Here is a 27,539-nt window from a genome sequence, read left to right on the forward strand (position 1 = left end):
TGAAAAATGTTTAATGATAGTATAAATGTTTTATCAATTAGTTATCTTGTAAATGTGATTTTTTATGTTTTAACATTTCAGTAGGAGTCAAATATAATACTTCCGAACAATCCGGACAGGTGTAACGCTTTGCATTCGGTTTTAGTTTCACTGTGTTATCTTCTTGTGCTGCGCCTAAACAAAAAAAAAAAAACAGCAATATTAATGAGTTGTATCGTAAACAACATTAATTAGGCATTCACGAATGTAAAGAAAGGATTCAATTATAAACATCACGAAACTAGTAACTCAACTAAACTCGAAGTTCGATTAAAAGTAGTTACTATATAACATACTATATGTGCATAAATATTATATTATATAACTACGTAATAAGTTGATTATTTTAAAAGGGTAAATAGTTTTCAATGAAATATTTACATTCAATTAAACATTTCAATATGAGTTCAAGTATTTTATACTAACAAAAGGGAATAAAATATGTTGGTGTTTTTTCGTATACAATATTTTAGAACCATACGCAGAAAAAAATATTAAATATTTTTTATAATACAGTATATTATACAAATTGAATAATAATTTTGAATGGTAATCATATTTTTTTTAGATTTAGTGAAACTCAGCTTCAATTATTTATTTCAATATTCTTGAAAATAACTTAATATTAAGATAATGTCAATTATATCATATTAATATTATTTACAATATATTCTGATTGTTTATAACCGTAGAAGTTAAATTTATTAAAAACTCAATATAACCAGAAGCTTATAAAATTATTTTACGTAAATATTAAACGGGAAATAAAATATCAGTACAAAAATATGAAATAATATCTGTCTTCATCAAACATAAATTTTATCATTTAATGGCAAAGATATATGACACACAAACAAAAATGTCAAAACGACCAACGGAAATAAATTGAAAGACCTACTAAAAACGCCCTTAAAATATCTGGCTGGTAAGAAAATAGATTGTTTTTTAAGTTGTGAAATATTTTGGTGAAATATAATTAATAGATACTCTCTAAAAATAAAATATATAAAATAATTATAATATATATAATAATAAAATAAAATAAAATAATATGCACAGTACAAATTTAATAGAAAATAATTAAATACTTTATTATTGAATATAGGTACCTACTATGTATTTGAACAAATCATACATGGTTATGGATATTTGATGTAGATTTATTCGAGAAAATCTAATAGCATAAATTAATAATGAATAATTTTTTAAATATTAAGTTTTTAAAACATAAAGTAATTTATTGAAAGAAATTCTTAATGATATTTATTACTTACTTAATTATTTAAGTTATTACCGTGAAAAAACTATAACAAATTTACGTATTAAAAGATGTTAAACCTTTAAATCATAAATTTGTTAAAAACATAATGCGATAATTACTAATTATTGCACTTCAGCTGTAACATTTAAATTCTTTTTTAATTTTATATATACATGTTTTCATTTCTTTTATGTAAATACAGCGACTATTATATACATTTTAAAACACATTATATTTATAACGAATACATAACGATGTATTATATGTTATGTTATAAGAATTAAATATACGGAAATCAAAGATATGTTTGATACAATTATACTGTCTAATAAGGTTGTAGAAAAACGTTTAAATAATCATGTAAATATGACTGATAGTCTAATTCTTGCTAGACATTGTAAACAGCATAATTGGCGAGTGATAATGAGAATACCAATTGTAAATATCAAAAAATATATAAGTACAGGACAAGCGTGGTAAACCCATAAAGCACGTTTGCTAAATTTCAATTACATATTAAAAAAATGTATAAAAAAATACCTTAAATTAGGGTTATTTCTAAAAAACTATTTTTTATATAATATAAAAATACTTTTATTTCTCGACGCATATTTAGACATGTAGAACACTTCAAAAATTTTAATTTTAACATTTAAACAAACAACTAGAAAGAGGTTCATTACCCCAGGCTTAATACAACTCAAAAATCAGTATTACTGATTTAGCACTTCTAAAACACGTATAGAACTCCGAAAGTTCAAAACTCAAAAGTAAATAAAAAAATTAAGTAGTAAGTAAGTACTTAAAAAAGTAAGTAACTAGTTTAGGACATTGATTTAAAAAAAAACATTTATAATTGTTTTTATTTCAATTATAAACAAATAACACCGATGATCACCAAACTTTTACAAACTTATAGTGAAAAGTAAATTGTTATGGTGTTTACGATTATGGGTTGGACGCCATAAAAATAATGGTTGTTAATAATTTCCATGATATTAACCTTAAGCAACGTAATTTAAAAACTTAACAATCAACGAATACGTTCTTAATAAAAGTAAATACATAATATTTATTATACTTGATTATTTTGTTATTTTTTCAAATGACCATAATAAAAGAAATTAAAAAGTCATGAAGAACTTTCAAATAATTTAAAATATAAACCAGCAATATTGTATTTTTCTTAAAAACTTTGTTATTAATGCAAAAAACATCAATATTTTTTAATGTTTTTGAAAACAGTATCAACCAAAGCTAGGACGGATAAGTTGGAAAACTATTTCATATAAAACAACAAAATTAAAAATATTTTTTTAAAGCACACTTTAGGGTGATATTTGTTGATCCCAATAATTATTCTTCTTAAAATGATAGATAGGTTCCAAGTTTAAAATAACAATATATCAATGCTATTCATTCCTTCCTTTATATTATCCTCAACCTAGGAGTTTCACCTTTATTTTTATTTAAGATATAATAATGATATTATTATGATGATAAAAAAAAAATACATAAATCGTTACATTAAATGTATTGTTTGAAAGCTAGGTACATAAATATTTTATTGTTTTAGTAATCACTGTAATGATACAAACTAAACTCAGTTAATAATTTATCCTATCAAGCGAATGGTTGAAACATAGTATAATTGTCAACTTCGTTAATGTTAATACAGCTAATATTATTTTAATACGAACACAGCAATGTAAGTTATTCTTGCATAATTATAATATTAATGTTTTATTATTGATCTACAAGTTAACATAACTTTCTGGTAGTATAAAATATTTGTTTTAACAGGGAGAGGAATATGTATCGGACATAAAGCATACATTTGTTGATGAATATGTTACCGGCAGTGTTGAATCGGGCACTCTATAGAATGCCAAAAATGAGCAGGAAAAGTATAAAATTGATATAATGATTAGGTATTCTATAGAATACCAAACCTCAAGCAGGAAATGTATATAATTGACATGTAATTATTATATTTTAGTGAGTTTATTTATATTTTACACATTTAAATGTCCGATAATCATAAGATACTACAGATAAATTGCTTATCATGCCATTTTGTGAAAATAGGTAAAATAATGTTATAGCATAATTGATTACGAGATAAATATGTGATGGATTTAATCAAATCCAAGTTTCAATTCAGTGTTCTTTGATTTCTTGTTATACAAAGATATCGAAACGGTTTCATACCGAATTAACTAAAACCAGAAAAAGTTTAAAAAATATTGTTTTTCTATCAAATAAGAAATACGATGAAATATTTTATGAATTTTCTCTACTTAAAAATGGTCAGAAGAAAAAGAAAACGTCACGCCATTATTGGATGCTTCAAAGGTATTTATCTATTTTTACCAAATTATTAGCTACATATTACAATTTTATTGAAAATTTGTAAATTTTCTTATTTTCTTTATTTTTGGTTTTTATTAAATAAGATATTTTAATTGTACAGCAAATTAGGAAATTAATTTTTCCAGTAAATGTAGAAGGCAAAGTATTATTTTACGTTAATGATGGCGAACTATATGAAATTCTAAAAGCGACACATGATTCTATTAGTCATGGTGGCCGTGACAAAAAGATTTCTGAACTTTCATTAAAATATAAAAATATAATTCGGAGTGATATAGAAGTTTTCTTACAATAATGCGAATCGTGTCAACAGAAACAGAAAGGCGTAAAAAAAGGAGTAGTGATCAAACCTATTATATATTTTTAGGTTTATTATATAATATATATATAATAATATATTAAATATATTATTTTAACGGAATACAATTCACGATGTCAACTTGACCTGATTGATTTTCAGTCACATCTTGATGGAAAATATAAATTTATTTTAGTATATCAAGATCACCTTACCAAATTTATAATTTTTAAACCACTTGAATATAAAAGAGCAGAGGAAATAGCTTTTAACATCGTAGATATTTTTACGCTTATCGGAACTCCGTCTATCTTACAGTCCAATAACGGTTGGGAATTCTCAAATAACATTGTTTTAAATTTAAAAGACATGTGGCCTGAACTTAAAATTGTTCACGGTAAGCCAAGGCACCGCCAAAGTTAAGGTAGTGTTGAAAGAGCGAACCAAGACGTTGAGAATATGCTTACAACATGAATGCAGATAGAGAAAAATTCTCACTGGAGTCAAGGATTGAAATTCGTTCTTATAGGGTGTTATATTTTGGAATTAAGATATCACTATATGAAGCATTTTTTGGCTGCAAAGTCAAAGTTGGGTTTAGTACTTTTAATTTACCAAAAGAAGTAATTGATAATTTAGAAAACGAAGAACAATTATTATAAATAATTTAAAAATATGAAATTCAATGTTATAAAAAGATAATGTGATGACCATAGATAAAGCAAATACTATTGAAAAGTTAGAAGATCCAATATCTACGATTCAATAAAATAATGAAAATTCGATAGAAAAGCGAAGAGAAGCTAAACTAAATCTTAAAAATCAAGGAGTTAAAATGAAAACATGGTCAAATAAAAAACTTAAGCCTGCAGACATTTGTGCTACAGTTTGAGTTCCAGTTCCTGTTGTGGACAAAGGTTGCGGAGATACTTGAATTTTAGCTGTTGTTACTGAAGTAAACATAATTTATGAAATAATATATAGTTATTAATATTTTATTGTTTATGATTATTTTAATATGTTTTCGGATTACTGCCAATGGTTATTATCGTTTAGGAACCCAGGAAGGCTTACTGAAATCTTTATATTCCAGATCTCAATTCACAATTTACCAAAAAAATATCATTGATACACATGAAGTTCTAATAGAAAACATTTTAGCCTTATGAACCATAGCAACCCATCAGTCAACGGGAACTGCACAAAGTTTTTTTTCAAATGTACATGCAAAACTAAGTGTGAAACCTAAAAATGTTATTGTAAAAAAAATAATATTTTATGTAATTCAAAATTTCATGCATCAACTATATGCTACAATAACTAAATTAAAATTATAAACATTTTTTTTGATTAAATTCTATTTTAAATTCATACTTTACCTAACGTAGCATTGGCATTCTATAAAAATTCTAGAAATTTTATAGATTGCCTCTAGGCATTATTTAAAATAACATTACAATTTAATACACTGCCCAATGGTACAAGGGATTCTATAGAATGCCTATACTCAACACATTGCCGGTAACATATATATTGATGATATTATTTCGGAAAACAAAAAATTAAAGAATTACAAACGTATCGAAGTTCTACCATAAATAATTATATAGAACAAAATCAAGCTGTCAAAAAGACATTAGTTGATAAGTTAAATTTAAACTTCCACCAACTGTCAATAAACTCTGAACAGAAGTCAACAAAAACCATATGCATAATGAAATGAAGCTAAGAATGAAAGATTCAAATAGAGCATTCATGTACCATGATGAATAAAATAATATTATATTCCGGTTAAATTAATTAAGGCAGTATCTACAGAGTAAACTAATTTAAAGCTATATCACTATATAACTTTTATGCGTACAGTCGTACGGATGTAACGGAAACTTAAGTTGTAAAAAGTATACCTATATGTGATATACATACGTACGAATCCATTGTTTTCATATTAAAATGATACTCCTTCGAGTTACTCAACCAAATCTTATGTTTTACCGAGTAGTTTTCTATGAAAAATATCATAATTTTTAATTTGTGTAACTTTTCTACTATAACGAATGAGTAGAATTAAACATAAAATTATTATTTAGATGAAGATTTAATGATAATCATGTAATACAGAAAATGTTAATTTATTATAGTATTAATATAGGTATTCGTTAAAAGTTCAAGTCCATCTTTCAAGAATCCAATTCATTAAATGCATATTTATGTGTTTTTTTTGTTTTTAAAACGGAATAATGACTCCCAAATTTACAATAGCGAAAGATTACAAAAACACGATATCATTATGTATCCAAATAAATAAATTATAATTTTTATAAACTTCTTGCATGAATAGATATTCTTAAAGACAGTTTTATTTCAGTATTGTATAGTAAATAATAATTTAATAAAAATAATACCCGCAAACTGAAAAGGAAAATATGATATTTTTTTTTAAAAAAATGTTTTTCTTATTTTATTTAAACCTAATCTGTGCCTATTTATACAATAAGAGTATAGACTATATTGTAAAAAAAAAACAACTTTAACAGATTGACGAAAGAAGCCACACATTAATGACACTTTCTGTATTTTTACAACTGTTACGCTTATGTAATTGTATATAATATATTCTTAGCTAGTACTCCTAAAGAATATTAATTATTTCATTTTATCAAGCCTAATAATATAGAATTTAATTGACAAATATCCATTTTGCCGTACTTAAAATACATTATAGTGCCATTCTATATATATATATATATGAAGCCAAAAATGTACATTTCATCAATTGAGAACGGCTGGGCTGATTTGGCTCAAATTTTTTTTAATTGTTCGTAATTGACAGGAGAAGGTTTTTACGAAAATTTTTGGAAAAGTGCTATTGTTTAATAAATCATAGTTTAATTTAATAAATTTTGACCCGGTCGATAACTGCGCAATTGAAAATTAATTATTAAATAAAACTATTAAAAAATTATTATAAACTATTAATTTAATTTTTGATATTAAATGACGGTTATTGCATAAAAATTAAACAAAAAGATCCCGCAACAGGTGCCAAAACAAATAAGAATGTTAGTTCGAAGAATTATTATGCATATCGGTTGATGTTTAGACGCGATCAGGACAAAGTTATTCTACGATGTCATGAGCTTTGTCGACAATTCATGGTCGAAATGTATGCAAAGATAGAGAGCTAACGATTTCGATACTTGCGATTCAATCAAAAAAAGCTGCGTGCGGAAGATTCTTAAAACAATTGTTAGATATTAGAGATGAGAAAGTTACTACAGATGAAACGGGATGCATACAATAACCGACCGATTTCTGCATAATCATTGATTCACAAGATACTCCCATTAACCAGATATTTCCCTATGTACACAGATAATACACAAATCATGAGTGGCTGGCAGAAAGAGCAATTTTAACAGCAAAATATGTGGACGTCAACGAATTGAATCTCAAGATACAACATTTGTTACCAGGAGACTTAGTGTCATACAAATCTATTGATACAGTTTGCGATGCTACTGAAGCTGTAAATTATCCAACAGAGTTTTTAAACTCATTGTATTTACTAGGCATGCCCCCGCATAATTTACAATTGAAGGTTTGATCTCTGGTTATTTTACTTCGTAATTTGACCCACCACGGTTGTACAACGGCACGCGATAAGTCGTTAAAAAATTAATGAAAAATGTTATCGAAGCTACTATTTTAAATGTCAAATTCTGAAGTAAAAATATATTATTACCGCGAATCCCTATTATACCTATATGTGCCAATATAATTTAAACGCCTTCAATTTCCAATTAGATTGGCATTTGCAATGACTATTAATAAGTCTCAAGACCAAACGATGTCTATATGTGGCTTAGATTTGAGCACATCATATTTTTCACACGGACAATTATACGTGGCGTGCTCTCGAACTATCCAGTTTATGTTGGCGTATGATAAGATAACAAAAAATATTGTACACTCTGTTGCATTAAGGGATAGATATTTTTTTTTACTAATATTGTCATAATTAGCGATATATATAATTTTAATTAAAATAGATCAATTTTAATAAATTATTAAAAAAATAAATGTTTGATGTTTTTTCATTTTTATATTTCGTCACCGTTCATAGCACTCCATACCTCTTCCTTACATCCTTATCCATATCCACATCCTTACATGCCTATATTAAATTAGCTATTTTTTTCTAGCAAAATATTCTCTAGAAATAATTTATATGACAAAACAACGTTTGTCGGGTCAGCTAGTATTTTTAATAATATGTTCACTTTATATATTTTTTGTTTAGTTTGTTTTGTCAAAAAAATACTGTCAGTATTTGAAAATAAATAGGAACTGTCTAATACACTGAAATATCTACCTAAATTTAAATATTATACAAATTAAAACAGTAAAATTATATTGTAATTTATTTAAAATAGTACAATAAGTTTAAAAATAATAAAATTGGAATAACTGCAGTTAAAAATATAATCGTCAAATGGCTTACGAGTATGTATAACATTTGAATGTTAAAAACTAATTTTGTGAATAATATTTTCAAAAGTAACTTAACCAAACAAATTATCCAAGGAATTAAATGTACAAACAACTTATATATATATATACACAAAAATATTATTTTGTGTAGCGAAATAACAAAACTATGCATGTTTAATTTTTTATTGATCAGTCCATGTTTGCGTATGAAATCTTATGCCTAATTCATATTATTACTGTGCCATAAAATAAAATTATGAGTAATACAAATGTCTTACATTTTGTATACACACTTTTAAACTTAATTACTTTTACATGTGTTAATAGTTAAAAATACTAGATGTATTAAATTTAAGCTACTTGGCAAGATTATTACGGTTTTACAACCTGAAAGTTAAAACTGTAAAAATATACAAAATAAAATTATAGGGTTTTTAAAATTAATAAAATTAAAGAATATTAAATGGTTTAGAATGATGCCAATACATTAATTAAGTCAAAAGTTATAACAATATATAAACCCCAATTCGGAAAGAATTTTCATAATGTAGTAATAAAATAGTTAATGTTAAAAAAATAAAAATATCTTATGGTTTTATATTACATATCAGTTAAACATATATCATATACAAATAATTAGAAAATATAAGTACTAGATACGCATAAGTGTGAATATTTTGGCTTGAAATTTCTCCTCCCCAAAATAATTTAAGATTTTTTTTTATTATATTAATAATAGTTTATTTTTCATTAGAAAATTAATAACTATAGGAATTATAATATAATATATATATAATAATAATAACTATAAATAACTATAGGAAATGCGTAAAGTACCATTTTGACCAAGTTAAACAATATTAAATCTTTCTCACTAACTTTAGTTTAGAATACAATTATTTTATACTAATCGTGATTTAGAAAATATATACATTTACCGTGGTTATTTAGTTATTTCCTTTAAAATGTCTTCAAAAGTACTTTTTTTATTGGACGTTTGATCAGAAATATGAAATTAGTATAGTAATAATAAATCAATATTTTTTCATTGAGGTTTCATTACAAATTAATTAAATTAATTTAATAAATATCAATACAACAAGTATTAATTATTTCTTAAATAAATCGTATTCAACTGTTTTAGATTAGTTGAACAGTGATATACCTACATCATCAATCATCAAAATGATAAGTTAGAAGTACTATATTTACAGATTAGGATATACATTTTGTTTTGTATTATATTCATAAGTATATATGAGTACATTATACAAGCTAACAAATTCTACTTAAATGATACATAGAAAAAAATAATATTATGTTTAGAATGCGTTTTTAAAACGAAAATTTAGCACGCTCGCAGAGGGAAGCCCACTTGTTTGCACAAATAATATACAATTATAGCTGAATTTTACGTAATAATGTGGAATCACATACATTTTTTTATTTGGTGACAAATTTTTTTTAGCTCATGTAGTTTTAATAATATATAACCCAATAGGTATAATATTCATAAAGACGATATGTTACACAAAGAAAACTTCAATTATAAAAAGTATGTACATACCTTCGACTGTGCCGGTAGTGGTTTGAGAGTCGCATACTTGCCGATGTTGCAGTCTTTCAAGAACACTTGTCACTTCTATTGTACTTTTGCATAAGGGACAAATCCACGGTTCGTAGAGTACTTGACTTTGACCCGTTAAACTAAAAATTCATCATACTGACCATATGAGATAATGACTGTCGAAATAAATATATTTGGCTCACCAATCATAAGTCAAGTACGGCGACATCCTCAAGCCACCATATTTATCGTCTTCACACACTTGCCATTCATCACTGAAAGGATTAGGACCCGTAAATGACACCTTATCACCCGACGGTCCAGCATACATAATTTTTTGATCCGCTGCTAGGAGCCTTTTAACGGTGTAACCGATTTCCACGTTCATGAACCGTATCATTTCTTCGGACAGCTTATGTTCTGCTCTTCTGTTACTCTTTTCTAAAACATACACATATTTTTGTTTAAAAGTATTACAAGTTGTTTTTGAAATGATATAACAACAAAAATTAGTGATACCTTCGAGCTTAAGTTTTAAAAGCTTATCCCAAGTATTGCGAAGTTTTGAAGCTTTTAGAATTAAACATTCAGCAGCTTCGGGTAAGGGAAACTCCAGTTGCAACCACGAGTCACAGATTATTCTAAAAAGAACAATAAAAATAAAAATAACAATTATTATTCGGCTAAATATCAATGAATACTAACTGAGAAAAATTTTGATTGGTGCAAATGTTTCGGCAAAATAACAAAAGAGTTTGTGCTGCAGGCATTCGTAACGAGTTCATAATATAAGCTTTAGTTGTTTCTAAAAGTGACCTAAAAAATAATCGTAAATATATATTAACTCTACTTTATCATAGATATAAATTGATGTTTGGTTTTAAAATACCGAAGCGAAAGATATATTTATCTATAAAATCTCTTCCTAAAAAAAATGTATGATATCTCACGAAGACATAATTGTACAACATAAGAAATAGGTACCAGAATAGTGGAATGAGTCGTTTAGAAAATGTGAAAAAGGTTTGATTAAAAATCAACCAATTTATTAAATTAAAATTAATTTTATGTATATTATATTTTATCGATTGTTGACAATTTTAAATATTTGTATAAAATATTAATTATGGTGCAAATTATATGTTATTTTTGTACATTTGTTACTTATTACATATACCCATAACTGACATATAATATTAAATAATTGGCACGTATGTCTTATAAATGTAATGTCATTTTTGCACTTTTGGCGCTTATATCATATAGCCTTCTTTTATAATAGGTCAGCTGCAGGGGTTCTGTCTCATGGCCAATGAATGACCGTATGCATAAAAAATATTTTGAGGGGTTGACTGTGTCCCAAAAATGCCCAAAATCATTTATATACAATTTTAAATAAGTGATGGAAATGAAACCACCAAAGCACTGCTTAACTATATTTCTAAATGGCGGTTTTTTCTTAAAAAAATAGATTTCTAGACTCGTATCTTATAAATTTATTTGTCTAGAACCCTATTTAAATTCAAACGGAATTCAGTTTTAACTTATAACTGTTGTTCAAATCATGAATATAAACATAATATTCTATACCTGTAATATCTGTCTACAGACGTTTTGTTATGATTCACATAAAAAATGATGATAAACGTTTTAATTATTCAATATCGATATATCAATATATCAATAAATAAATATTTTACAAATTTATAAAGAAACGTAATATTTTTCGTAAAGTGCATAAGTATAAAAATCAGAGCCACTAATTTAGAGGGACATGGATGAAAATTGTTCCCTTTAATTTAGTAGACAGGAGGGCAATTTATTAATACACAATAGTCAATTTTCAGATATAACAAAAAGCATAAATTTATATTACGTATTTAATACTATGCAAGTGCAGCGACCAATTTATTTATAGGTGGGTATTGAATACTATTATTTTTTCCTCTTAGAATAAGTTCTAACTGGTTTGCGCCTCTGTTAAAAATGGTTGGTTGATCACAAATAAGCATATAAAATCTCAGAAGTGTTAAGAAAATTTAATTAACGTAATAACAATATAAGTAATTTCGATGGTACACATGAGGAATGGAACGAGGACTTGTTTGACAATATTACAATTGGATACATCTAAATACAGTGACGTAACAAGAGTGTCAAATATGCAGGTGCAGACAAATGTACATGGGCCCCTCTATCTTAAGATACATAAAAAAATCGGACTTCAGATTATGGGAATTTTTTACTCCTTAGATCGGATAGTTTTTGAGGATGTATTGAATTTTAAAGAACCGATGGATACTTTTCTCGCTGAAAATATTCTGTGTAAAGCTTCAATTTAGTAGGTATACAACATCACAATTATATATTGGGTAGATTTTATTAATAAAAAAAACTTGTAAAATAAAGTACAAAGATAGATAAAATATATAATATGAATATATGATTATTGATTTTATAAATATGATTTACAATAAAATATATATATAAAAGTAATCTATTTATGTCACTCTAGGCTTATTTTTCCCAATATTTAGATAAACAATTCCAAATAAAACGGACTAGACTCTACATTTTGTTAAATAAAATTAAATACAAGATAATAATACAATAATCATGAATCAAATTGAAAGAAAAAAAATTGATGGCTATCTATTGTGGGCCCTTTGACCATGCGGGCCCCAATGCTGTGCACCGTCTGCACATATGATTTTTACAGTACTGTCCAAATATCTAAAACGTGTTTTAAAAAAAAATTATTTTACCTATTTTAAAAAAATTAATACGCCAAAAATATTATAGGTAGGTACTTTATTATATTATTTAAATAAGCATTTTCGAATCTTGCGTTTTATTTTTTTTAAAAATTAATAAAATAACAGGATAAAAATCAAAATAGGACTAATTATTATATTCAACTTTTTAATAATGATTCAAAATATTTATTAGGTTATTTATACGAATTAAATAAATTATTACATTTGATTAGATACCAAGAAAAATATAATGTTTAAGAGAACGCTTTACATGTATAAATTCGTCCATAAAAATAGTTTCACGCCGGATAGAACCACTCAGACTGTAATAATGTTTAAGACTTCAAATTTATATACAATATAGCTAAAAACATTATCTGTGAAATATCGTTTTTATTTTTTTGATATCACTTATGCGAAAAAAGTTCTTATTGTTTCAAAATTTATTATTTTTGTGTTTTTTAAGCTTAAATAACTTTTTTTGTTGTTCCGATATCGCAAAATTAAAACGATATTTTACAACTAAAGTTCCCCTTTTTATGGTGAAAATTCCGTTTCTTAGTTATGACTGTAACCTTCTCGGTTCTTTTCCGCGCGAAACAGTTTTTACGTAAAGATTTAAACTTTATTAAATATTTTTGGTTGTCTACGATCAGGTGCACGACGAATACGATTTCTCCCACCACCATTAACTGAAATTTTATTTGCCCGTATTGTTCCGCACGCTGTGGTTATCGGTATTCAGCACGCCCGTAATAATTTCCAGGAATATTTTCGATATGAAATAATTTAATTTTAGTGACTACTTTCTATATAATGTAGTACCATTGATATATTGTTAAAATAAATCATGGGTATACGCTTTATTTCGTGTAATAACTATCGTATGCAGTGCCGGATTAGGCTATGGTTGCTATGGATGCGAATTTTGATGAAAATGGTGTTCTGACGAGTACGTTCGAAATCCTCGTTAGAACACAAGGTGGTTACATGTGCGAGTTTTCTAATATTCTGACAATCAGTACGTTTCTGCCACCCAGCAAAGATGAACGAACATGATGAATTTTGTGTTCTCGAAAATCCGTTTATGAAGTTATCATTGTTAAATGGTGGAAAAACAGATCAAGTTAACCAGTTATGTTTAAGAAGAGACGAAAAAATATCTCTGTTGTGGTAATTTTTTTCTCTCATGTCCCACAAACACCTGTTCTCGTACACGATACTGATTAATTTATCGGAATTCATCATTCAAATCAAATAAATAAATAAATATTAATAAATTGTATAAAAATTGTGAAATATCAAATTTGCTAATCTCAATCACTTCGAAATAGACGCAGTTCCTACGAAAAAATCAAACTTGTTTGAACGCTCAATTTTTTCTGACGATATCGTGTATGTTCTGACGTGATCGTCGCTGCCAATGTAAACACTCATTGGAAAATACGTGTTTGTTTGGACGAATTCGTCAGAACTCGTCAAAACACATTTTCGTCAGAATTCGCATCCATAGCCATAGCCATAGTAACCATAGCCTTACCCATTAGGCGAAGTAGGCGCCCGCCTTAGGCTTCACTCATTTAAGGGGCCCTGTGAAAATGATAAATCATATTTTTTTTTATTATAATATTATAATACTTGTATTTTATTTACAAATTCACGGGACAAAAATCATTATGAAATATAATATATAATAAGTTGTAGATGTTATATGCAGTAATAATCAAATTATTTTGAAAAAAATAGAAATAATATAGTAATTAATTAATTTTTCTTGCAAATAAAAAATTTTTATAAACATGATTTTATTTATTAATAATAGTTGGTTATTATTAAAGCTGTATTTTAATTATTGGATATTAATGTTAAAGATGTGTGTAAAAAATAATTTTGTAGGGCCCAAAATTGTAATTGCTTAGGGGCCCACAAATGTTTAACTCGGCACTGATCATATGGTAGGAACCAAAAAAAAAAAAAAAACTCATGAACTACACATCCACAAAAATTCCTGATCAAATGTCCAAATATACAATAAAAATCAACACCAAAAACCTTTATTGACTTTTCTTTTTAATGATTGGTTACCTAAAAAAAGCAACTTCGCGATGCTTGTTTATTAAACATGGTAATAATTTTGTGGGAAAATAAAATATAAGAACGTCTAGACGGTTGACTTTTACTAATTAATAGCCAACAATAAGATAATATTTACAGAATAAGTAAAAACATGGAATTACTAAATGCAAAATAATTAATATTGCATGTACCTACCAACTTGGTATACACATACACGGTATCATGATGTTTGTAAATTTTAATACTTTTTAAACCTTTTAAATTTATCTTATGTTAATTATATATAATTTATATTATCAAATATATAACTAAACAATTGTATATCAATTATATTCATTAGGAAAACATTATAATGAAAGTATAAGATAATTTATAAATAATATTAAAAATAAAGATAATATTTTCAATAAACAAGTAACGTATTCAATGTCTAACATTATTTTTAAACAAATAAGTTATTCTGAACCGAGTCCAGATGTAAGATACATTCATGTGTAAAATAATTTATAGTAAACATAAAATTTAAATTACAAGTATTCAAACGTGTTTTTTATTTCTAAAAAAAAAAAACAAATATTTAAAAAAAATGTTGTTACATTTCACATTATAATAAATTAGCATACATAAGAAAGTACCAATTACAATTCAAATATTTTTGTAATGCAATGGGATTAATTTTAATATATACATCACAAATACACACTTGAGAAGAACTTTTAGAATATTGTGCATAAAGTACTTGTTACCTTAATTATTATTATACGTACAACAAATATGTACAATACTACAAAATATTATATTATAAATTATTAAAATTGGAACAAAGCTACACTTTTAGTTTTTTTAAGAATAAAGTAAAAATAAGTATATAATAACTTGTTCATCTACCACTGTAGAACTTTAAGTACTTAACACAAATAATTCTAATTTTTATGAGTAAAATAAATTATAATTGTGTTAACATATCATAATATATCATGATTCTTTGAAAGTAAAATTATTTATTCATATAAATAAAACTAAAAAAAAAAAGTCCTTTTAGCTTTTTGAATAAGAGCCCATACAAGGTACCTATTCGATTAGTGTTTGTATATGATTGTGCATAATTTGATATGAACACATGGTTAAATAATAAATTGAGAAAACTTATAAGAGCCAAAATAAAAATAAATATATTGTTATTGTGATGAGATTATAATTAATTACCTGAATTATCAGATTTAAATTTACAATAACAAACTCCTAAACTTTTAACTGTGAAAATTATTATGATAAAGATTTAAATTCTGAAATGTAGTACTAATAAAAAAAATTTAATTAATCATTACATTTTAACAGATCTAGGTCTAGATCAAGTTATGTATACGCCACTGAAAAGGACCATTAATAACCGGTAATTTAATATTTAAAAATATTTTTGTACAATAAAATATATTGTATATTTATATGTGTAAATTATAAATTATGTTTTTATTATATATTGTAAATCGATTACAATTAACAATGTACTTAGAGATAAAATAGTCAAAATTAAAAATTAAACAATAGTACATTTCCTCTAAACGTCTAAGCCAGGAAATATGGACGTCCCGAAAACATTTTTTAGGACACCAAGACGCAAAGTCCAAAACCGGTGACAATCCCGGTTTTCCAGGATGCATGGCAACCCTAGGGTCTACTAAAATATATACCAGATACAGGGACGGATTATAGTCATAATATAAATGGGGCTATTACTTTTATTGAGGCCTTTCTACCTAAAACAATTTCTTTTTTTTCTTCTGATTTATTAATTTGTAATAAATATAAATTAAAATAAGTATAGCATTGTTTTTAAATAACATTTTATTCTTATATCATATTATAAATTTTTCGGCATATGCAATAAAAAAAATATACATATATATTTTTAATTTTATATAATATTATGTTTGAAAAACTTTTTCCTGGGCAAATTGTTTTATAATATTTTTAAATGAAATATTCATAGTAAATTCACACTCTATTGAAAGAATAGATAGAGATGTCAGTCTTGATTCACCCATCATACAACGATATTTATTTTTAATTATTGTTAGTGCAGAAAAAAATCGTTCACTTTCACAGTTAGTAACTGGTATACTTAAAAAAATTCAGAACGCTACATAAATATGTGGAAAAACGCCCGAGAGATTATCATCAACAATCATTTGTAACATGTTAACCGGGTTTTTTATTAATTTATTATCTTCCTTGACTTTAACCATACCAATGAATTGTTTCAATTCGTCGTATAGACTTTCTTCTAGATCACGAGAGTAAACTTTGACTTAATTATTAATGGATTTTTTCAATACCAACCGACAATATATAATATAACCGACAATACCAAAATACTTAGATTTAATAATTTCATCAATAATGTGATCAAACACTTTTAAAGACATGATACCAATAAGTTCCTCACAGATGGTTTTTGATATGTAAGATACACTGCACCTGCCTTTGTTACCATAATTTTTTATGTGTGCTTTCAACACAGTATCAAATTTAGCAATCAACTCAAGTATTCGAAAATAATTACCATTATCCGTAACTCCAATCACTTCATGACTACCTCGAAATGCAAGACCTCGTGTCGAAAGAAAGTAATCAAGTAAACGAGTAACATGTTTTCGGAAAGACATGATTATTAAATCACACTTGATAGATAAATTCAATAAATTTATAACGTTTTAAAAGGAGCTTTAAATATTATATGATAATAAAGTAATAAACAATCGGAAATCTTAAGCTAGCGTCTGCAGTCTAAGCTAACATAATCAGTACTGCACCTACGGGCTGCAAAAGTACATGTTTGTCGTTCATCGAACGTGTAATGTACTAGGTTTAAAAATAAATTTAACCGATTATATTTATCGCGTTGACGGATCGGCCGGAAACCCGTTCGATAACGAGTTGCAAGAAGCGACGACCACTATACTTATAATTGGGTCTTGTGTGTCGGTAATGAAGTATCCAAGTCCATAGTCCATTTTCATATGACAAATTTAAAATTTATAAGTTATAATAATGTTTTGAAAAAAAATGAGTTGACACCCTGTGGCCCCTTTCAACTTGCGGCCCAGGGCTATAGCCCCCCCCCCCTTGATCCAACCCTGACCAGATATTATATTATATACTTAAAATATGATTATCATATAGTAAATATAAAATCTATTATAATCTAAATATTACTTTCAATAATATTATATCATTTATTAAAAGTTAGTTGTATTTACTTCCAAGATTAAGTAAACTTCATAGAAGTTTTAAGTCCAAGATTACTGTTACCATTAAATTTCAAAGTGATATCATAATTTAAACATTTAATTTTATCTATGATAAAACAAAGTATTTTTATTTTAGTTTTTGTAATATATTTTAATATTACATTTTAGTTGAGTGGTATGTATTCAATTTAAACATCATAACAATATTATTTACTAAATAATAACACAGTAAATGGTATTGTATTTAGATTATTACAATTATTTATTTGTATAATGTAATCCAGTGTAAAGATTCCACTTGTTTTTTATTCATTAAAGAGATAGATCGTCAAAAAATTATACTGTATATATTTATTTAAACTCTTTTGTGAATTATAAGTAATTTTATTAATTAATTAATATTATCAATATCATTATTATATTATTTTTAAAGAAATATAATTTTCAAAATAGTATAGTTAAAATAAATTAAATTATTAAACTGTAGTAAAATAATAATAGTAATTACCTATCTATTTTGAGAGCAATTCATGAACAATACTTTAAATCCATTTGATAATATTCATAAATATATTGTTTAAGAGTTTACTTCAACTTTAACAAGATTAACCATCATGTGATTTAATCATAAAATATAGTACTTACATATATACCAATAATTGATGCTTGGAGCTTACAGTGTTTTTCCCTTTAAACTCAGGAACATAGATTATTTCAGATTCGGTAAGTTGAAGTACATCTGAATGATTACCAAAATAACTCATAGGATGGAGGGATACAAATGGTTTACCTTCTGTATGAAATAAATGTTCCTTGGTAGTCTATAAATTAATAAGTAAGTATTAATTTAACATATTAATTCAAATGTTATCATAAATCACTAAATTTTATAACTGTATCACATAAAATTAAAAATCTAACTGGCGAGAATGTGAGATACATAAGTAAAATAGTATACTGATAGCATAAAGAAACAATATTTTGTCAGTTTTTTCTAGGAACACATTAATGATGAAATAGATATTGTGAGTTTGGTATAAATATAACTAAGTGCAAGTTACAATTATGGAAATAAAATAGTTATATTTATTGTATGAACTTTTAAGAATTGTTGACTTGGTTAACAATATTTCAAATTTCCTAATTTACAGAGAGGCTAACAACTGAATTTATATGCAACACCAATAAACTACTTTCGTAGTTTTAATACCAAAATGTCTTTAAAAATAAATAAAAATGTTTAATCAATAGGTATATTCTTTTTATAGAATTGTACTTGAAATAAATAAATAACTCTCTGAAAAGAGAAACTTTAAATAATTATACCTTGCATGAATTGAAATCATCAGCGATTGCTAAATGAGGATAAAGCCCACTACTTAAAATAATTTTTAACATCATTAAGTCTTTATAGCTAATTGCAGTAGATCCTTTCAAGAGTTGCTAGAAAAAAAAATTACATTTGTACTTCAGTATGATGTTTATATGACATGATCTAATAAGTTTTTACTTTAACTTGACGTTGATTGTGTCTCAGTCTAAAATCTATATCTCTTATATCAACTGAATCATCTTCTGCATCTAAATTTTCTTCTATTTCCCACATATCTTTTTTTAATACTTTTCTTTTTCTCGAATCTTCTTCTTTGTGAATTTTTTTCATGTCGCGTAACAGTTTAAGTTCACCGTGTCTAAGTGCTCTTTCAGCACTTGTCATATCATCCATATTTTTTTCTTCATTCTTTTTTAAGCCACATTCCTGATATTTAACAGTAAAATCATAAATTCAATTTTACACATATTAATTAGAATATATAAATTACATCCAACAAATCTTTAAATTGTCGTCGTAGTTTGGTCATTTCATAAAAACGTTGCTCTTCAAATCCTCTTCTTTTACACCACTGTCGTGAATTGGTATTTTGACCATCACTTTTTAACTCCAACCATTGTTTAAATGCATTGAGTAAAATTATTGGATCTCCATGATCTGATTCTAAATCCATCCTTGCTCTCTAAAAAAAAAAAAAAATCACAATATAATATTATGACTTAATTTTATAGTTTAGATGAATTTACCTCACATTCAGGATCTTTGTAAGCTTTATTTGTAAATGGTGTTTGTACAGATAGTACACATGCTAATGACAAGACAGGTTCTAATTGATCAAAAAGAGATCCCATTATTAACATTTTTCCAAGAGGTATATCAACTGGAAGACGTGATAACATATTTCCAATTGGTGTTAATTTTTCTTCTTTTGTCAAAGCCCCCTAAAAATATGTACATGGATAATGATTTAAGATTTAATAACTAGAATTTTTTTTTTTAAGTTTTTAAATTGACTCAATTTGAATTCATAACGAATAAGCTAGAAAGTAAAATAGTAAAAAACTTAAGTAACAAAATATTTTTAGAAAATAGTTGTTTATCGTTTACATGTTGTTTCAAAGACTCTATGGCATTTTCTATATTTTCAGCTTGTGGTGGTTCAATAAATGGAAACAGTCGAGCATTGGGTAATCCCATGGCCACCATTTGAAGTAATAATGCATCTAAGGGTACTTTTTGTAATTCTGGTGTACTGTATTCTGCCATAGCTTCAAATTCATCTTCAGAATACAAACGGTAGCAAACTCCAGGACCCGTACGACCTGAGCAAAACATAACATAATATTATAAAGAATATTTTGATTGATATACAATAAAATATACCAGCTCTCCCTTTACGTTGGTCAGCACTTGCTTTGCTCACCCAGAATTCTTTGAGTCTTTGCACTTTACTTGTAGAATCATAACTCATCTCTTTGACTTTACCAGAATCAACTACAAATCTAATGCCATCTATAGTAATTGAAGTTTCTGCTATATTAGTCGATACAATACACTTTCTTGTACCTTCAGGTGCATAATCAAAAACCTAAAATCAAAATACAATTATAGAATGTTTACTATAATATATAGCACTTTTTCTTCTTTGTACCTTATCTTGTTCACCCAATGACATTGAACTGTGCAAAGGTAATATAATCCAAGAATCAACTTTTTCACAATAAACTCTAGCTGCATCCACAACTGCAGTAATCTCTGCCATACCACTTAAAAACATAAGAACATCACCTCTTTCATGTTTTGGATATTTTTTGTCAATCATTTGAATAATTTTTATAAATGGTGACGGATCAAAACGTTCTGATTTTTTACCAAGAACTTTCATTTCACTAATAACTGGATGATATTCCAACTTAATAGGATATAAACGACCCGGTACCTAAACAATATATATATATTTTTATAGTAACAAAATACAAATATTCGTAGGCACAATTTACTTGTATCAACTTGGCTAACGGAGAAAAGTATTTATTAAACAGATCTACATTAATAGTAGCAGACATAAGAACAAGTTTTATATCAGATCTTTGATGTAACAAGCATTTCATAACACCTAACAAAAAATCTCCATGTAAATGTCGTTCATGTATTTCATCCAACACAATAACATCATATTGCGATAATAAGTCTTCTCCACAAACCTAAATTAAGAAATTTAATTAATTAAATATTTAAATTACCTAACTACTATTTAGAAACTATTTATACTATTATTATTAAACTATTTAGAAAAATTATTCCTTTAGTTTTTATATTTTAAATAATCATTTCAAAACTTTAATTTAAATAAATTTAAGTCTTTGTTAAAAATGTAGATTTAAAAATAATAACCTGTCTTAATAGTAATCCTTCGGTAAGAAACAAAATTTTTGTATTTTTATTAACAGTTTTTTCAAATCGAATTTGATAACCCACATCATTGTTATAAACGGCTAAAGATTCATAGGCTACTCTCTTTGATAACGATATGCATGCAATACGTCGAGGTTGTGTGCAAGCTATAAATTAATATTAACATTAATTATGGATAAGAAAATTTTCATTTTAATTATTGTACCAATTCTCTTAAATCCAGCATTCGATAAGTATTGTGGAATCTGTGTAGATTTTCCACATCCAGTATCTCCGGCAATAATGACAACCCTATACTCTTTTACTGCTTTGATGATTTCATTTCTAAACCAAAAAAAAAAATAAAAATATTGTATATCAAATTTAATTAAATTTTTTGAATTAAGCTCACTTAAACTGATAGACTGGTAAACTAATTTGTGTTTCTCTAAGTTTTCTCAATTTATTAAACTTTTCTTTTTGTTTAAAATCCATGTACATAAGAAGCAATTGACGGAAATTTAATATATCTTCTTTAGTTAATGGTCTTTTTTGGTAAACTTTTTCTTGATCATATGTAGGTAACCTTGAAGCTAACTCATCATCGGAATATTTAATTTTTAAATTAATTAGATGCATTTTATCAAATACTTCGGGAAGTTTTAGAGGATTAGATTTCAGTCTAGGAGTATCAGAACTATCTGTGATAGTTTTTTTCAACGTAAATGATTCAAACTTTTTAACAAATAGCCATACATCATTAATGTCTTCAACTAAATCATCATTGAAAAACACTTTTTCTAAAACTCGTTTGTAATCCAAAAAAGTAAAAGCCCTATTATCTGTTTTTTGGTGTTTTGAATGATGTTTTATGTCATCAGAATGTGTTCTTTTTTCACGGTACATACTTCTAAATTAACCCTAAAGTATAAAATAATACAAATTTTCAATAGTTCATGTATTAAATAATGTTTAAAAACAAAAAATTCATAATTTATAGTTTTAATTTATATTTATGCCTCCTCCCTTAAACCAAATCATACTTCACTGTTGATACTACCTAAACATAAACTAAATGTAGCCATTAATAAAACATTAGTTATTTATAATTAATCAAATGTTTACAACTGCTATTATGTATACAAGGCTTAATGAACAATACCAAACAATGTAGATGAAAATAACAGTTATCAAAACAAATACAATTTCAACATTAAATAATAAACAGAATTCATTTATCAATTTTAAAGATAATATATATATATATATATACACAAAATTATTTGTCATATATATTACATTATATCTTCATAACAAGTATCACATCTAATAATTGAAAATTTGATTACAAATAAAATACATTATATTAATCTTTTAACAATTAAAGAAAAAATAAATTTCAATCATAAGTATTTTGATGTAAATCACTAACTTCATCCAAAATATTCTCAACAAGATCAGTTTTTGAAGGTAAAGCATTCGTAAATATATTACCTAAAACAAAAGTAAAAAATAAAAATAAATTTCATATAATATAATTGCAAATAAATTATAGATACTGAAATTAACAATTTTTTTCTTATAAACACAATTCTCCTATAAGCGATTTTATAATATAACCATAAATAAATCTCACAATAATATAAATGAAATAAGTTTTTCTAATGATTTACTAAACAGAGATTTACTAGAGGAGTATTTCAATAATAATCTAATGTATTTGAATGATTAGTTAAATAAAATATTTTATATTTTAAGAAAATACACTTTGCTGCTTACCAATAGTATTAATAGATGGCTTTTCTACAATGACTTTACATTTTCTACGAGTATTAACTTGATAAACAGTATGTTTGTACGGTAATTCTAGTGTGGAAAAATCAATATTCAGTCCTGGATTTAAGGCTGGAAGTCCAGTATATGGATGTATGAAGTCAGCCCAATATCCTGAATTTTGAAGACGATCACTGATACCAAAAGCAGCATGTAGATACTAAAAATTATACATATATATAACTGTTGAAAAGGATATAAAAGTAAATAGGGCTACTGAAATAAGTATTTTTTATTTTTAAAACACTCATCGTACAGTATAGTTTACTTGAAAGTTAAGTTTAAATTACTTTAATAGTAACAAAATAAAAAATAAATTCATGAATATCAAATCCAAATGACCTATCAAATCTGATGATTTATATTTTAATTAATTGATCTTTAAATTGTTTTTTAATTTTTTTTTTAAATTTTTTAAATTATCTATTTCAATTATTGAAATTATGTACAGGTCAAAAATTTAAATGGGGTTTTGAAAAAAATTTGAATATATATAAGAATTACAAATACAATGACAAAACTTTAAATTTAAAATAATTTGCCAAATCCACTTGATTTAATTTCATATATCATATAATGTGGTCACCAAAAGAGTAGCCCGCGTAGCATTATACACAATACACACAACACATACAATACATTAGCATTTGGCCACATTAATGTTCTATATAAATATTAGAAACATATAAAGTAATTATTTATCAGACATTTCAAGATATTTTATATAAGACTATAGCTAACAAAATTATATATTTTATTTTCAAGTTTATAATATGTCCTATTACATTTTTTTTTTTTTTTAAAAAAATTTATATCAAATCTTAAAAACATTTTAAAACATAAAAATTGAAGTATTTAATTAGGTTAAAGTAAAAAAAAAACTAATAAACAATAATTTCTTGTTTCACTCATGATCTAAAAATAATAAAATTAAAGATTTTATTTACCTGTCTTGTTAAATTTGACACATCTGTATTTGATGTTTGCTTTAAATTAATAGTTATCATGCATAGATTGTAATTTTTCAGATGAGGTACATTAAACCGTTCTGTTATTTCTAAGTAAATAAAATAAAATAGAAATCATAAATAAGAAAAAAAATAATAAACACTATACTACAAACCTGATTTTAATAAAACTGGACAGTCTTGCGTATAGTAATTTAGCCGAGTGGTTATAATACAGTCCTGTTAACAAATAATAATTTTAATTTATAAATAATAACCATTCATTATTTTAAGATGGTTTAAAATTTATATATATATATATTACTATAAATATAATGACAAGAAAATTTTCATCTTCATATTTACAAACAATTCAAATTATATATTAAAACCAAGTTAATGAATGGTTTATCAATCGGAATCAAAATTGTTTTAAAATATAAGTTCATTAATTGGAACTGATCGTTCTAGATTCTATAAAGACATAAGCTAATTTTTTTCAGGAATATATTTCAAAAATCAATTTTTTAGTAGTAATATATCAGTGTAATAATTATTTTATATATTTTTTTAAGCCTTAAAAACAATATACTCAGCATCTTAAATTAATATATTAAAAATACTGTATTATAAATTACTATTGGCATTGATTTTAAATAAATGTAATAAATATATTCTTTTCTCTATTTTTGATAATATAAATTCCCAAACTTTATAAGATACATAATTTATTGAAATAAATTGACAATTTTCCATTAACCTTTGCCAATTAAAGTGAGAGTATAGCAAATAAGTATTATGGTATATAACAGAATATAGGAATATAGATATAATTTAAAATTTCATTTCTGAAGAAAACTTATTTTATGAAAAAATATTTACAATAAAATAATTTGTATTGAAATAAACATACATTTTGTCCTTAAAAATATATCGAGAAATATATAGAGAAGTTGAATTAAATTAAAACTATGTTGCCATGTAATAAAATATTATTCGATTAATTCTATGAAAGTTATGTGAAAGTTTTAGACATAAACCCGTTTTGAACACAATACTTATAAAGAAACATAATAAGTAGTTGATTATTATATACTTTTAACTATGCAGAACTCTACAATCATTTGTCATTAATTCTTAATATTTATTTTTAAAAGTATAGATTAAAATAAAATGTAACTTACCTCAGGAGCAATACCAAAATTATTTGGTAATTTGAACTGACTATCTTTATGTCTTGGTAACAACTGCCAATTAGGATTTGTTCGGAATTCAGAATCTTCAATCTTCTATTAAATTACAAATCATTGCAAACTATTTATACTTAAAAATATGTTATTATTGGGGCTCATATTTTGTAGCAAATACTTTTTTTTTAATGGGAGTGTGATAAAAAATAATTATTATATAAAAATATGTTTTGAATTGTTATGATTTTAATGAAGTAAACTCCAGAAAAAATACTAAGAAATATAATTTTAAAGAAACATTCATTATATCTCAACCACATAAATATAATTTAGTCAAATTAAAAATAAAATATAGATGAGAGCTTTAATTTAATACAACACAAAGAATGAGAATTTGATTTAAAAATGTCAATGAATTACACATATTTATATTGAAATTACTAGACTAATAGTCACAATTACATTTTTTTTCAATCATAAATAAGTTGAATTCAAATATATTATGATTGAAAACATATTATTAAAAAAAAACCATCACCTGTACCGTAATTCAGACTCAAAATGTTCATAAATAAACTGATAGCATCAGAGTTATTAATTTTCAGAACTTTTTCAATATATAATGACATACCTACTAACTTTATATTTGGTTTATATTTCATAAGACATAAAACAAAAGGAAAGCATGGAGAACTGCAGCAAACCAATCAAACAATAGAAGACGCAAAGAAGAAGACATAAAATTATTGAATTCAATAAAAAAATTATGAACATTCATACATTTGTTATATGGCCAAATATGAAATAAAAGTTTATGATTTTTGAATTTGAAATATAATTTGAATTTATTTTTAACTGTTAAACTAATTTACAGTATACAATATTTAGGATACAATTATTTGTTTATAGAAATAGTAAAACTTACCATGACAAGTTCATCTTCGTGCTCTAAAAGTTCTTCTCCCCTAATTTCCTTGTTACGTCGTGATTTCCTGGAGTAAGCCCTATTGGCTAACACATAAACTAGTCGCCTTGCATTGTTGCTCGATGTCATTTTAAAACACGACTGCAGCATAACTGTACACCTTTTAGTTGGGAGGAGGCAAACTGTTACTTAACATTAAATTACACTGAGTCAGCGTTAAAAATATTAATTATAAATCGGAATCAGTAATAAAATAGTTCTACAGTTAAGTAAATGAACCTTCAAATAATATTCACAAACAAAACATAGTTAATTAAACTGAGAAATGATTTGTATAAACTAAATATAAACATGATAAGAATTCTGCTATTGACCGAGTTAAAAAAAACTGCGTTTCAATTTTTTCAAAGACCTAATTTTAGTGTTTTGTTTTTGTTAAAAGATATAACCAAGTAATACAGTATACTAACCTTCAAGTTGGAGCAGTAAACAATAAAAAGACGCGAATTTTATGGTTAACTAATAACGTTTTTGATCGAACTTCAACTATTTCTTAATTGTTTCGAAAGCATTTCTTATGAGTTTATGACTTTTGTAGGAATGTGAAAAATACAAAACAACTTGATGTTTTCGTGCTGTAAATAGTTGATGATAATGAAAAAATATTGAAATGATTACAGATTTGACACACACGCACGCACACAATAAAAACAAACACACACTCACACACACACACAAACAGTCTCATTCATCAGACCGACTTTTCAACCGTTACCTGCTTCGCGGTAACCAAGATAGGATG

General features: G+C 25.6%; 2 protein-coding genes across 3 annotated transcripts; both read right to left on the reverse strand.

Moving 5' to 3' along the window:
- LOC112679647 (probable ATP-dependent RNA helicase DHX34) lies at positions 1-27,430 on the reverse strand. Of its 2 annotated transcripts, XM_025549536.1 has the most exons (18): positions 27,208-27,429; positions 22,255-22,763; positions 22,069-22,187; positions 21,843-22,009; positions 21,449-21,652; positions 21,100-21,387; positions 20,832-21,036; positions 20,556-20,770; positions 20,195-20,389; positions 19,939-20,130; positions 19,626-19,874; positions 19,442-19,558; positions 18,761-18,936; positions 10,738-10,848; positions 10,552-10,673; positions 10,236-10,473; positions 10,033-10,172; positions 1-174 (listed from the first exon to the last, which is right to left on the reverse strand). In XM_025549536.1, the coding sequence occupies exons 2-18, from the start codon at positions 22,746-22,748 to the stop codon at positions 38-40; spliced, it is 3,369 nt and encodes a 1,122-aa protein (XP_025405321.1). In that variant the 5' UTR covers positions 22,749-22,763; positions 27,208-27,429; the 3' UTR covers positions 1-37. The 2 variants fall into 2 exon arrangements, with proteins under 2 accessions (XP_025405321.1, XP_025405322.1); XM_025549537.1 differs by lacking the exon at positions 1-174 and having other exon boundaries at positions 10,097-10,188; positions 27,208-27,430.
- LOC112679649 (methylmalonic aciduria and homocystinuria type D protein, mitochondrial) lies at positions 22,829-27,166 on the reverse strand. Its single transcript, XM_025549538.1, has 6 exons — positions 26,738-27,166; positions 25,807-25,911; positions 24,799-24,862; positions 24,623-24,732; positions 23,622-23,835; positions 22,829-23,336 (listed from the first exon to the last, which is right to left on the reverse strand). The coding sequence occupies exons 1-6, from the start codon at positions 26,885-26,887 to the stop codon at positions 23,242-23,244; spliced, it is 738 nt and encodes a 245-aa protein (XP_025405323.1). The 5' UTR covers positions 26,888-27,166; the 3' UTR covers positions 22,829-23,241.
- Positions 27,431-27,539: the final 109 nt, after the last annotated feature.

The sequence above is a fragment of the Sipha flava genome, unplaced genomic scaffold, assembly GCF_003268045.1.
Source record: "Sipha flava isolate LNK unplaced genomic scaffold, YSA_version1 165_pilon_pilon, whole genome shotgun sequence".
NCBI classification, from domain to species: Eukaryota; Metazoa; Arthropoda; class Insecta; order Hemiptera; family Aphididae; genus Sipha; species Sipha flava.

What these genes read in the sequence shown, in the direction of transcription:
- LOC112679649 (XM_025549538.1), bottom strand. Translation starts at nt 26,887, where the DNA reads ATGCTGCAGTCGTGTTTTAAAATGACATCGAGCAACAATGCAAGGCGA. An exon ending in TGTCAAATTTAACAAGACAG is followed by an intron (nt 23,836 to 24,622) that starts GTAAATAAAATC and finishes TATAATTTTTAG; the next exon opens with TATCTACATGCTGCTTTTGG. An exon ending in GCCATCTATTAATACTATTG is followed by an intron (nt 23,337 to 23,621) that starts GTAAGCAGCAAA and finishes CTTTTGTTTTAG; the next exon opens with GTAATATATTTACGAATGCT.
- LOC112679647 (XM_025549536.1), bottom strand. Translation starts at nt 22,748, where the DNA reads ATGTACCGTGAAAAAAGAACACATTCTGATGACATAAAACATCATTCA. An exon ending in ATGATTTCAATTCATGCAAG is followed by an intron (nt 18,937 to 19,441) that starts GTATAATTATTT and finishes ATTAATTTATAG; the next exon opens with ACTACCAAGGAACATTTATT. An exon ending in CACTACCGGCACAGTCGAAG is followed by an intron (nt 175 to 10,032) that starts GTATGTACATAC and finishes TTTTTTGTTTAG; the next exon opens with GCGCAGCACAAGAAGATAAC.